At 40.2% G+C, this 14,081-nt stretch overlaps 1 protein-coding gene across 4 annotated transcripts in view; it reads left to right on the plus strand.

Annotated features, from left to right (window-relative positions):
- RBM28 (RNA binding motif protein 28) overlaps nucleotides 1–14,081 on the plus strand; it is a 34,193-nt gene that overhangs the window by 5,809 nt on the left and 14,303 nt on the right. For all 4 annotated transcript variants that reach the window (XM_059074207.2, XM_067042251.1, XM_067042250.1 and 1 more), the window contains exons 6-13: nucleotides 421–492; nucleotides 1,133–1,319; nucleotides 1,492–1,631; nucleotides 4,906–4,972; nucleotides 7,506–7,615; nucleotides 10,235–10,308; nucleotides 11,329–11,464; nucleotides 12,433–12,497. In XM_059074207.2, coding sequence (XP_058930190.1) covers nucleotides 421–492; nucleotides 1,133–1,319; nucleotides 1,492–1,631; nucleotides 4,906–4,972; nucleotides 7,506–7,615; nucleotides 10,235–10,308; nucleotides 11,329–11,464; nucleotides 12,433–12,497 — 851 coding nt within the window. The remainder of the gene's footprint in view (nucleotides 1–420; nucleotides 493–1,132; nucleotides 1,320–1,491; nucleotides 1,632–4,905; nucleotides 4,973–7,505; nucleotides 7,616–10,234; nucleotides 10,309–11,328; nucleotides 11,465–12,432; nucleotides 12,498–14,081) is intronic.

Raw genomic sequence — 14,081 nt, forward strand, 5'->3', positions numbered from 1 at the left:
AAACTGACCTTGACGTTACTCTGGGTATTGATTTACCAGGTACAGTGCCTAAAGAAGGGATTGGCTTAGAGACTTCCTAACTTCTGAGTAACGTGCAATTATTCCAGAATGTCTGTTTTCCTTCTTGCTAGTATAAGTGGAAACTTGGTCTAACTGGAAACACTGTTCTGATTCTTACTCTGTCTTGTTCCAGGTGTAGTGGCTGTGTAGAAAGGCAAAACTTCTGTTCATTGTTGAAAAGGTTAAGGTTTAAAAGAATAGACACCTACCAGCAGTTTTATTTTAGGACCAGCAGTCTCTGAATCTGCAGTTTCTTTTCTCCTTTGGTTCCATTACTGTCTTTGATGAATAGGAAGTCATTTATAGGAAATAGGAATGTTAAAGAGAAGGCCTTTCTGATGCTACTTTTCTGTCTGACAGGGCGGACAGTGGCTGTGGATTGGGCTGTGGCAAAGGATAAATATAAAAATACACAGTCCATCTCTGTTGCAGGTAAGATGCAGTGGTGTTGGGTAGGAGGGGTTTTGCGTCCTAACTGTTTGTCAGTCTGTATTGTACCATCTGGTGATCTGGTCCCAAAACAGGATCTTGTGAATCTAACCCCACTCCTTGATGTGGATGTGAAGAGTGGGGCCCAAGTTCATTGTCCCTACTGCTTGCTGTACTTTCCCAGCTTTCATAATAGGGAGTGATGGAACACTAAAAATAGGGAAACTTAAAACTTGATTTTTATTTAGAAAACAACTGGCTTTTAAGCCACCAGGAGCTCAGAGAACAGAACTCACAGAGATTAAATTTCATGGCTGGGCTCCAGAGCATGCATTGTGCTGGCCATGGTGCATGATGATAGGCTGTTTGCAGAAGCTCAGTTGCTGAGCCAGGTTAACCTTAAGGCTTCTGATGAATGGGACAGCCTCTGAGGGAATCTCAGTGATGAGGGGTTTTTGTTGTTTGTGTTTTTGCTTTTTTTTTTTTCCCCATACTTTTTCCTATTATGTACAGTAAGAAAAATATATGAGCTTCTGTAAAACCAAAGGAACCGGGAACTTGGGGTATTAGTTACTCTTGTTTAAATAACTTTGTTTTGGATGCTAAATGAATTCCTAACTTTCTTTACCAACTATGTATGTAGGTGAGGAGAAGAGGCCTGAACCTAAATGTCAGGAATTAGGTCAAGAGAATGTCAGGGAAGAAGAGGATATGGAGGAGGAGGAGAATGATGGTGATTGTGATGATGAGGAAGATGATGAAGAAGAAGATGAGGGGGAGGAGGAGAATAAAGAATCAAAGCTGACCAGGCCTGTGCAAATTCAGAAGAGGTAGGTGGCTCAGTGTGTTCTGAGACAACAGAGGAAGATTCAGGGTTGTCCCTGAGAGGAAAATGGTACCTTTCCCTACCCCCATCATTGCAGAATTGACATGTGCGGTGAAGTTGGATAGGCAGGCCCCTCTCTCATCCCAGAACCTTAGTTCTGATCTGTGCCACTGCAGAGCCGTCAAGAGGGCAGCACCTGCAGAAAGCAGCGACGAGCATTCTGATGACAACAGCGACTTGGAGGAAAGAGACAGTAGTGCTGGTGGAGAGGACCTGGCTCAGAGTGACACCAACACTGAAGAGCAAGAGCAGGAAGGTTTGCCTTAAATTTAAAATAAGTTACTGAGAAATGTGCATCAGTTCAGCTCAGTCCTCTTTTTGCATAGCCCCTAAGGTGTCCTGTCAAATTTATGTTTAAATGCTGAAAATGAAACCTTTATATTCCTTTCTTTTTTTTTAAAGAAATTTATTTATTTTTGGCTGCGTTGGGTCTTTGTTGCTGCGGGTGGGCTTTCTCTAGTTGCCATGAGCAGGCTTCTCATTGCGGTGACTTCTCTTGTTGTGGAGCATGGGCTCTAGGCGCACAGGCTTCAGTAATTGTGACACGTGGGCTCGAGTTGTGGCTCGCGGGCTCTAGAGCACAGGCTCAGTAGTTGTGGTGCACGGGCTTAGTTGCTCCGTGGCAGGTGGGATCTTCCCGGGTCAGGGCTCGAACCCGTGTCCCCTGCATTGGCAGGCAGATTCTTAACCACTGCGCCACCAGGGAAGCCCCTATATTCCTTTCTTTTAAAGGTTTTTTTTTTTTTTTTTTTTAAATGAGTTTGGAATAGTGTTTGAGGATTAAGATTCTTAGGGAATTTAAAACCTAGCTTAATGCTAAGGCACTGCCTCTGTCTCTCTCAATTACCCAAATTGAATGAATAACTGGATAAACAGGATATTGCATCCTACCATCAAAATGGGTTCTATTTAATTAATTTAATTTAATTTATTTACTTCTATACTAAAGTTACATTTTATTAAATGTAACAAACTCAGGGAGGCAAACACTTGTATTTTTCCATCCATGCTGATGTCTGTAAACAACAGATAATACGGAGTAGATTTGAAAGCCCAAAGATGGTGTTTTTTCCCCTCAGTGATTAGAGGTATTATTTTAAGTGTGTCTGCAGTGTTAGCAAACCCCAGAACATCAGCTTAATATATTCTACTCAGAATCAGAGGTACTTGAATCACTGGTACCTTCCAGGATGAAGACTGACAACAACAATAAAATAATCCATTATGATAGTAACAAACTACTGAACTCAGAATTTCTTATCTGGAAAAGCTCAGTTCTTTTAAGCAATCTTTTCTGCCTTTTATCATGGGCTTAGGAGTCAAATCATGTGGGTTCAAGTCCTGGCTTTTCCTTTTCTAGTTGTCTGGTTCTGGTCAAGTCCTTGCCTCTAGTTTCCATATTACTTCATCTGTGATTGGATGTTAGAGGTCCCCATCTCCTGACATTGCAGAGAGTACCTTTCCAACAGTATTAGTTGCCTTTGTTGCTACTAATTTTATTTTTATGCGCTTCCCCTGCCCCCGCCACCAACAATCTTCTAAAAATTGTGTGAGTCTCATTAAGTTAGATGTAAGATGGCTGCTGATAAAATCTTCTGCCTTTAGTGGTCGCTGGGAGGGAGGCGGAGGCAGTCTGAGCATTCCACTACTCCATTCAGTGAGCAAATCAAGTCTCCTTTCCTCATCATTTGCTTAAAAAGAAACATTTATTGAACACCTACTAATGTTAAACTTTGGGCTGAACAGAAAAAAAAATCCTTGTTCTCTAAGAGCTTTTGATCTGGCTCCACTACTTTCAGTCACAAAGGATTGGCAAGAGAACAAGCAAAGACCAACAAAAACACTTCTGCACTTTCATCAGAGTTTTTAAAAAATGTAGATGAACCAATTTGGAACTGAGGAATGAACACTTCTGTGCACACCCTTCCCATGTTGTATGTAAATGCCCATGTGTTTGCTCTTTGGAAAGCTTAGAATAGATGCTTCATGTGACAGTGATCTTTAAACCTGTCATGAGAGAAAAATGTACTTTTTTTTTTTTTTTTTTTTACTATTACTACACCTTTGTTTATTCAGACAACAAATATTCAGAATGCCTGCAGTGCTAGACACTGGGTGAACAGGAGTTAAAAGAAAATAAAACGCCACATTTCCTTGAGATCACAAGAATAGCTTGTTTGGCAGAGGGTTTCCAAATCCTGTCTCTGCTCCTTTCTTAAGGTTTGACTTTGGGGCAAGTTACTTAACCTCTTTATACCTCAGTTTCTTCATCTATAAAATGGAGATAATAACCACATAGGGTTGTTGTGAAGATTCAATTATTTGTGTGACTAATGCCTTGTACTACTGGTATTATCATTGTTACTGTTCTGTGGCAGTGGTGGAGTATAAACAACAATTTTGAACTGAAATGGGGATAAAGGACCTCCTGGGGCATTTTGTAAAACTGTAACCAAACCATATTGCTACTTTTATCAAGAATGTTGGGTTTAAACTCAACTAGTTTGTTGGGAGAGGCAGGTCATTACAGAATGAGGAGGGTCAGTAAGTGGTCCTTTAGTTTGTCTGGGTGGAGGTTTTTATTCACTTATCAGGTCTCCCTTCTCCCTTCTCTGTAAGTCTGACATGTTGATTTGACCATATGAGAAATCTGAGGAAATAAGCTTTTTCTGTGAGGAGAGAATATTAGACACCTTAGAAGCAAAGAAGCTTTTATTCTGAAGGAACTGAGAGACCTTGCATTCTACAACCAGATTCAGCTGTCTCTTACCATTCTTTCACTTGAAAAAATTATAAGACTGATGGATAATAATGAGAGAAAATTAATTAAAACTGCAGTACAAAAAATATAAATAGTGCAGAAGGGTGTAATATAGAAATTTATGTAAGATCTTTAAAAGTTCCTCACCAGTCCTCCCAGTAGTCCCCCAAAGTAATCTCTGTTATTTCTTTTGTATCCTTCCAGAAATTTTCTGTGTATATATAAGCATATATGTCTATTCTTAAAATCAATGAGTCTCCCTTAAACCCAAATCCACAGCCACTTAGGGCCCCTCCCCAGAGACAACCAGTGTTTCTTGTGTATCTAAGGATAGTTAATGCTTTTATAAGCAAAAACATGAATGTATATGCACTTATGTAGAATATAATATATATTTGTGTATGCAAATGTAGATATATATTATTTTCTCCTCAAATGTTTACATTTTATATTTCCAGAAAGTTTACAGTGTCACAACAGTATATGGGAATCTCTTTTGTTCCCCACACCCTTACCACAATGGATTTCATCTGTCTTTTTTGTTGTTTGCCAATCTGTTGGTGATAAATATTACCTCATTTCTTGTGCTGTGTTTTTCCTTAATTATGAGTGTGTTTGAGCATCTTCGTACATTTAGTATATCCTTTGTTCATTTTTAATTGGAGTTCTTAATTTATGTAAGATCTTTATATATTTAAAAGCCTTTGTTGTAAGGCTTGTACTAGTCCTTTTCAGTTTGTTGTTTTTCTTTTTACTTCGGATATACAAGTCTCGAAAAAGAAGAAGAAGAGGAAATTACCCTCTGATGTGAATGAAGGGAAAACTGTCTTTATCAGGTATGACTTTCTATCTTTAGAACTGCTGTTTATGTTGCTTACATAGGTTTCTTTTCTTCCTTTCTTCCTCCCTCCCTTCTTTCCTTTCTTTGTCTTCTTCTTTTTGCACTAATTCTGTTAGCTAGGCCAAAAAGTTAGATGCATCTAAGACCATTAGCACATCTGCCTAGGAACATAGCACACAATGAGAAATGTGTAGGTGAATCAGAACTATACACAGAAGATAAATAGCAGGGGTCTTTATAACTTGTCCTCATTTAGATTTCAGTCTTTGTAATTGGGGTGGGATCATTTGGAACAAATCAGTTTTTCAACTGTTAGAACCAGAATCTTGCTTCTGGCCTTTGTTTTAGGGTGAGTGCTGGGGAGGGGTGATACCACTTATCCCAAACGAATTCTCTCTTCATGCCTAACTTATCTTCTACAGTCATGTCCAGAGTATAGTGAGGCATCCCATCTGTTTCCTGGAAAACTGAGGGAGGGAGATAGGTGTTGTGTCACGTTGCCATTGCTGTTTTAGTCCTACTGACTGCAGTAGGTTGTTTTCAGGAGGTTGGGATATCTTTGGCATACCTCAAGCATGCCTTCTCATCCCTTCTTAAGTACCATTGTTCTAGGGCCATTTGGGTCTTATATTTTTAATTAATTAATTAATTAATTAATTTTTTTGCGGTACACGGGCCTCTCACTGTTGCGGCCTCTCCCGTTGCGGAGCACAGGCTCCGGACGCGCAGTCTCAGCGGCCATGGCTCACGGGCCCAGCTGCTCCACGGCATGTGGGATCCTCCCGGACCGGGGCACGAACCCGTGTCCCCTGCATCGGCAGGCGGACGCTCAACCACTGTGCCACCAGGGAAGCCCTGGGTCTTATTTTAGAGATGTCTATTTTATTCTCTTGTATAGTCTTTTAAGATTGTTTTCATTATACAAGTAATTTATGTTTATTGTGGGAAATATAGGAAATGAATAAGCAAAAGGTTAAACTTAATCACTGCTTGGGGAACACCCACACACATGTTCATAATATCATAAACATTTACAAAGATGATTTTAGCCTATGCATGCTGTGCTGTAGGCCATTTTCTTTCTTTCTTTCTTTTTAATTTTTGAATATAATTTATTTTTTTATACAGTAGGTTCTTATTATCCATTTTATACATATTACTGTATATATGTCCCATTTTCTTTCTTTATAGTATGTCTTTCCATGTTTTTTTTACTGTGTTATTTGTAATTTCCATATAATTTCGTATTTGTAGAGGATTCTGTGTAACAGGAAAGAAGGAATGTCACACGTAGAAACCCGTGACCTCAATACCAAGGATACCATTCCATATACATCTTTTAATTAAAAAAGAAATTAGGAAAGTAAAGGATGGAAGAGAGAAAACTATGTCCATGATGAGGCAAATTAGAAGAAATAATGTAGCTAGGATATGTCTTATTCCAGAAAATCTTTTTTATCTTGGTTATTCCATAAGATAGAACTGTTTATGGGGTTGTTAACTAGCATAAGAGAAGTAAAATTGTAGATATTTATTTGGGACTGTTTTTCTTACCCCTGGAAGGCTGTGCGTAGCTGGGAAAAGAGGAATCTTTACACTGTGTTGAAATTTAGTAGAACAAAATCTCCTTCCAACATTTTTTAATCCCATCGAGAGATATAGTAGGTTTTTTTTTTTTTTTGCACTTAGCTAGTAAACTTTACCATGTTTGGTTTTGAGTTATTATTTTGAAGGATTTTCTGACTTCTGTAAAATTTTAACTGAAACCTGGATTTCATAGGAGTACAGAGGAGACATTGAGAGACATTTGACTTTTCATTAGCTGTCTGTGAGTCTTTTGGTTGTAGTAAGGGAAACTTAGTGTGGCCAGTTTAAGTGAAAAGGCTGGTATATGGATGAACATTAGGTGGCTCACAGAATAAAAATTGTCAAAGAGCAGACTTCAAGAAGGGGATGAAGATCTGGGTGGTTCTGGGACCCTGGCTGCAGAAGGCTATGTGTTCTTTTCTCTGAAGACAACCATCCTTTTTTCTATTCCTCGTTAAGGTATAACATGTATTCTGTAAAGTGTGTTAATGTAAGTGTACAATCAGTGACATTTTTCATTTATATAACCATCTATATACATATACCTTTATACATGGTTATATGTATATCCGTGTAACCATCACTCTGATCAAGATATAGAACATTTTCAGCTCCCCATAAGTTTCCCTCAAGTGGGACACTGCTGTTTTGAAGCGAATCTGTATCTACAACGTCTGGTCTTTGTATATGTCTGTTCAAGTTTTATATTCCTGGGAAGGAGAATTTGATTAACAGAGGAAGGTCAGTCGGTTACGGCCGACAGGCAGAGTTATACACTGGAGGCCGGGCTAGTGGGAGCCACCCCCTGGTGGTGTCCCTGGGAAGGGTGGTTATGAGCAAGGGAACCACTCCAGTTGATGTCTAACTCACTCACCTTGTACTGGAACGTAGGATCTCACTTTTGTAATTGACCTTTCTTGTGACCTGATTGTGCTCCATAGAAACCTGTCCTTCGACTCAGAGGAAGAAGACCTTGGAGAGCTCCTCCAGCAGTTTGGAGATCTTAAATATGTCCGCATTGTCTTGCATCCAGACACAGAGCATTCTAAAGGTATTTGCTGTCAGCTGGTCAGGCCCAAAAGGGTTGAGACCACTGCCATGGGCACTGACTAGGTTACATGAGAGCATAATGTGTGCCATTCTGAGGGGTCCACCATTATCCAGGTTTCTGTGGTCCGTAGAAGCACCAAGGACATTCTGAGGTTGTCTTCCGTGTTGTCAAACTCAGCATCTGTAATGATGCTGCCAGCCATAATTTTGTCTCAGCTTTTTAAGCTCTTGCTTATTTACTTCAGGGTAATGAATTTCATTTGTTGTTCTCTGAATTTCAGATGTGATAGCATCTCATGGGTACTAATCATTTCACATTGCTTGAAATTGCTGGGATATTTTTCAGTTGCTTTTGTTAGAGATGGAAGCTGACAGAAACTTGTTGCAGTGGCAACAGTCAGAAGGAAAACTATGTAGCAGGAGTGCTGCCTTAGTTTTTTTTTTTTCTCCCCCTAAAGCTATTTCTTTTGAGCTTAAAGGTTGACCACTCCTCATTCTAATATACTGTTGTTAGGTAAGCACCTTTTCAGCCCGTTCATAATCTTTGATTTTATCAACTGCAGTCGTTCTCCTAAAGCAGTGAATTCTTAATTCATTCTGGTTCTTGATTGCTTTGAGATCTAGCAAAAACTCTGAACGCTGTCCTCAGAAAAATGCCATTTCTGAGTGTTTTGGGGCTCTCTGGAGCCTATCTAGGGATTAATTGCCTCCATTCTTATTTTCCAATTTGATGAAACTTGATCATTTTTGGTTTTTACTCAGCTATGAAAGATGTAAATGAGGTAGTATAATGGAAAGAAAACTGAACTGCTTCCTGGAGATTAGGGATCTAATCCCAGCTAAACCACAGACCAGCTGGGTGGTTTTTGGCAATCATTTAACCACTGTGGGCTTAAGTTTCTTATCTGTAAAACGAGTGGGTTCAACTAATCACTTAACGTGAGTTCAGCTCTGATATTCAATTATGCTTCTTGGACCTTCTCCATTTCTAGTATATTTTTCTGAAAATGGGCAACTAGGATTACATAAAATGTTACAAGTACTGTAGGATATTGCTTGACTTGGATGATGTCTTTTGTCTCTTTCTGGGTGCAGTAGTGTATTGGGTTGACATTTTCAGAATGGAGTCTGTAGTTGACTAGCTCAGTCTCTTTCTTGGTCTGTTAATGTTAGCTGAGAGTTAATGCTCTTAATAGGCATAGTTTCCATTATTATTCTTTCATAATGCATTGTCTTTCCTGAGCTCATATTAAAATTTTCTGGCACTTTTTCTGCCTCCTCACACAACCTTCTCCTATACCGCATCCCTGTCATCATGCTATTTCACTGCCTGGAAGGGCTAAGTATTGTCTGAAGACTTTTAGGAAGGTGGTAGGATTTAACCCAGTAGTTACCCTGGAAATTCCAATGGTAAAATTCTTAACCCATTCAGAGAGAAGAACTCATCCTATTTTCTTTATGGACAAACAGGCTAATCTGTCTGTTAGAAACATTTTTCCCCCCATATTTCTTTCTATATTACTTGTTTCTTCCTGTTGAGTATCTACTAATGCTGAACATTATGGTAGGTGCTACAAATGTAGAAATAGCCAAGAAACATGGCCCCTCTTCCAGAGACATTCAAGTCTTTTGGGGGAAGATGCCACCTGACCAGTGCTGTAATAGAGATGAGAGTGGAGGACCGGTGGGGGTTGGGGGGGGGCACTTGGCTCTGCCTGGAGGAAGCAGGGAAGACCTCACTAGATGGCGGCCCTTGGGTTGGCCTGCCACAGGTGTCCTTTCAGTTAGTTTGCTGCCATTCATTCTTAGAGGGGCAAAAGAGCAGGGCTCCAGTAGCTCCAGGAAATATGGCATTATTTTCATATATGAGGGAATAATTAAAGTTTAAAGGAATACTAACAAAATATTATGGAACTTAATTTTTTTTTTGAGTTTACTGTAAGGTGAACTTTTTTTTCTTACATAAGCTGCTTTTTATCAAGAGCAGAAAGTTAGGATGGGTTGATTGGCCCTGCCTCTAACCAGTGAAAGGTGTGGAAATTCTACAGCATGAGTCGAGTTGAATTCATGAAAACAAAACAAAACAGAAAAGAGTTGAGCTCGCGGCTTTCTGGTTCACCACTATATTCATGGGATAGAGGCCAGGGACTTTTACTCCAAGAGCTAGATCTGTCCTTATATAATGCCTCCCAGTGACTGTGATGACAGTGAGATCTGTAATTTAATTTCAGGCTTAAGTGGTTGCTGCCTCAGTTTTTTGGTCCTCTAATAGGCACGCAGAGAGTGATGCTGAATTAAATGTTAGGCTGGAATTTCTCTAGATTTCTTGTGTATATTTCTTATTAAGGAGTGGGATGGTGAGACTAAAGTTTCTAAGAAGCCTTAGAAAAGATGAAGGAAGTAATAATAAAATTTCATTGTGAGCAGGGGTGCTATCTTACCTGTCTTTGAACCTCCAGTGCCTGACACAGTGCTTCTTAGTTAAGTCTCATAGTACTAAACAAAAGGATGCTACCACCCCTCCGCTTTGTGTCAGGCTGCCACCATTGGTAGTGTTGTCTTTGGATTCCTGGTGGGCCATGGGTGTCTGGGATCTACTTAGTTTTGTCTCTCTTTGCAGGTTGTGCATTTGCCCAGTTCGTGACTCAGGAAGCGGCTCAGAAATGCCTCGAAGCTGCCTCTCCAGAGACCGAGGTAAGGAAGACATTTCCTTTACTCTGTAACTTAGGCAGTAGTGGCTCCCAGGGGCAACATCTGATGTTTACACAAAGCCTTATTATTATTATTGTCAATGATATAATAATAATAAAGCTAACACTTGTTGAGCACGTAGTGTGTGTTAGGCACTGAGCTTTATATGCATTACTTTATTTAATCCTCACATCAGCCCTGTAGGTGTATATAAGGTAAGTACAATCATTATTCTTACTTTACAGGTATAATAATCTATTTATGGTTCACTCTCTGTGTGTCAGTCTCTATCCTAGACTGATGACATGAAACACTGGGACAAGAAGGGATTAAGGCCATCTGTGAAGTGGAGTAAATGTTTGAGAGAGAAAGTGTAGGTGACGGAGAATTTTTCTGTGATTTCTATAACCAAGTATAAATTGCTTTGAGATAAGTTACTCTGTATTGCCATTGTCTCTTAAATTCTCCTGAGTAAAGTTAATACTACCATTTCATTAGCTTTCTTTAGAATACTAAAGATTTGCCAGTTTACAGATCATTTTCCTCAATTTGGGCCTACTTTGGGACTAATCAGCTCCCTTAAAACAAAGGAACATGTGGCCTTTGCACAGCTGTGCTAAATACTGTTAGGCTGGAGCTTCCCTGGTGGCGCAGTGGTTGAGAGTCCGCCTGCTGATGTAGGGCACACGGGTTCGTGCCCCGGTCCAGGAAGATCCCACATGCCGTGGAGCGGCTGGGCCCGTGAGCCATGGCCGCTGAGCCTGCGCGTCCGGAGCCTGTGCTCCGCAACGGGAGAGGCCACAACAGTGAGACGCCCGCGTTAACGCAAAATAGATAAATAAATAAATAAATAAATACTCTTAAGCTCAGTGATCTACTTGCAATCAGCTGGGCTAAAACATCCTGGGGGTTGGGTTTCACAGTATAATTGGTGTTTGCTGTTTTCCCTTTCCTTGGTGTTCCTTGTCAGGTGCTTAGTTTCTACTCATCATGAATTTTAAGAGAGGTTGCAATCTGTTACAGAGTGGTGGGCTTAAACTGGATGGCCGGCAGCTTAAGGTTGACTTGGCGGTGACCCGTGATGAGGCTGCAAAGCTCCGGACAAAGAAGGTGAAGAAGCCGACTGGGACCCGGAACCTCTATCTGGCCCGAGAAGGCTGTGAGTGGTGGCAGGGAGATGGGAACCAGGCTTCTGAGTAGCTGGCCCCTTGCTGTGACAGTGACCTGGCAATAGTATGTTTGGGGCATGTTTCAAATTAAAAACTCTATGTCCTCTTTAACAGTGATATATTGTTAATCCACTTTAGTAGATGTGGCTTTCTGTTAGGAAGGCTTCACCCAGTTCATGGATTAAAGAGTCCCGTTCTCCTTTCTGCCCGCTTGCCTTTAGACCTTTTCATCAGAGGATTAGCAGGGCAAAGAAGGAGGAAAAACTCAAATTACCTTTGCCTTTTGTCATCATTCCTGATAGCTTTTCTGAAGAAGTTGAAAATTATGATGAAAATTACTCATGGATTTTAAATATGTACTGAGTACCTTTCCCTAATGTCAGAAAGATAATCAGGAATTAGCTTTAATTAAGACAAAAGAGAATCCTTTCCTCTAGGTCACACAGTATTGCCACCTGCTGCACAGCTGCACAGCCTGGAGTAGCAAATGGGAGACCATTAGCCTTTGAGACTAGGCCCTGTGTTACGATGTATCTGTTTTCTAGGTTGGCTTATCTCACTGCTTAGTAATGGCTCCCAAATACATGCACATTGAAATTCCAAGGACAGGTTATAGGTAGAGCATTTTTGCATTCTAGATGCCTAAAATGTACTTATTTCCAGAACTTCCTCTAGGCCTTTCCATCTGACTTTGGGCATGTACATGAAACTGTTTGAGGGAAAGGAAGAAGAGGAACAAAATCACAAAATATTCAGAGTTTTAGTCCTTGAGAGCAGCTCATAGACAAGAACTTAGCCCTGTAGCCTATTTCTGGACCTACCCAGATGCCACTATGTCCTGGCCAGCATAGTCCTCTGGGCCCTGTACAGAGAGCTTGCATCATTCAAATCACATTCCTCTTACTGCTCAGGGAAAATTCCCTTGCTGATGTCTTGGCCTTTTTCCCTCTTTCTGCAGTGATTCGTGCTGGGACGAAGGCTGCAGAGGGTGTGAGTGCTGCTGATATGGCCAAAAGAGAACGAGTGAGTAGATTAGGTGCCAGTCTTCATGTTCTGCATGACTTAATAAAATCCATAAATAATAATAATTGAATGCTAGAGATGCTCATCAAGGAGCCAAGCAAGTATCGGTCACAGGTGGTGCTTACACTGTTGTTAGAAAACAAGCACACAGGTGAAACAGCAACTAACCCAGCATTATACATAATATCATGTCAGTATTATATGCCATTATAAGAACTGGGTCTTATTCTTTATTTTCCTAATGCTCAGCAGTAAACGTTTGCCACATAGTATGCTTCTGTATCATGGAGTAGATACCTAGAGGCTCAGGCTGTATATAATTAGGTGTCAGTATAAATGCAGAATAACATAAGAAAGGGAGGTCAGGGTGGCTAGAGTTAGTAGGGAAGGAGGTGTAGATGTGGGTCTTGGAAGGGAGAGTTAAGATGTCTGTTTTGATGGGGGGAGGGTGGTGTCTCCAGTAGGAAAACTCTATGTTATGGGATTTCCACTGATAACTGATGCTATTGAGTTCCTTTGCTGCTCAGCGATATTTGTTCCGGTAATTTTTACTTTTGCCCATATAGCTGACTTTCAAAAAGCTACGCCAGCCTAGAATGGTAAAGATGCATGATCATTAACAGAATGAACTATGGAACCTGAAAGTGCAGAAGATGATGGACAGAGATGAGAATATAGTGACAGCAAGAGGCAGCATGTCTCTTCTCTGTACAGATTCTAGACTAGTGTTCTCAACTTTTTTGGGTAGTGAACATCTGGAAATCATGATTATTTGGGGGGCATTGTATGCCCTTTTCTGATCACAATGTGATAGTGACACATTTAATTCTCCCTTAGAGTGAATTTTTCTAGCAAAAAGCTCACTAGATTATACACATTGTAATTCACAGCAGGCACAGTTTTTCCTAGGAGAAAAATTAGACTTCAATTTAAGCATGATAACCTCTTCAAATAGCCCTTTTAATATTCATTTCCAGGGTATTTGTTTATTTTGTGATTTGTTAGTACCTTTACCAGCAAGAAGCAGCAGGAATGAGACTTGATAAAAGAAAAAATTTAATTTAAAACTTTTTTCTACTGAGCTAACTTTAACAAATAAATCAGGAGAAGAATGTCATCCTTTCACTTTAGAGACAGGTTGCCCTGGGACCAGTGCTTTCTTTGTGTAGCATAGTTGAGGCTCTAGACGCAGTTTGTTTCTATGGCCATTGACATTTCTTTGCCTCAAGGTGGCAGAGTTGAGACGAGACAATATTCTATCAAGAATTCTTAAATAAATTCCATTTCCTTTTGGAAGGACTAAGTAATTAGTTTGAGTTGATGGGTAGGTAAGGGCTTGGCATAGATATTAACTACAGCATTATTTTTTATTTGCTCTGGGCCTGATTTGAGCTTGGGTTTTTATGTGTATTACCTCATTGCAGCCTCACATCAGTACTGAAAGATTGGTCTTATATTTTGATCTACAGTTCTACTCTGTAGGTGAAATTATTGAGGCTTAAACAATTTTATGTAGCTTCTCCAGTTAGAGATGGATTTCTAATTCAGTCTGACCCCAGAGCCCATGACCTTATCACCTCTCCA

Source organism: Kogia breviceps, chromosome 9, assembly GCF_026419965.1.
Source record: "Kogia breviceps isolate mKogBre1 chromosome 9, mKogBre1 haplotype 1, whole genome shotgun sequence".
NCBI classification, from domain to species: Eukaryota; Metazoa; Chordata; class Mammalia; order Artiodactyla; family Physeteridae; genus Kogia; species Kogia breviceps.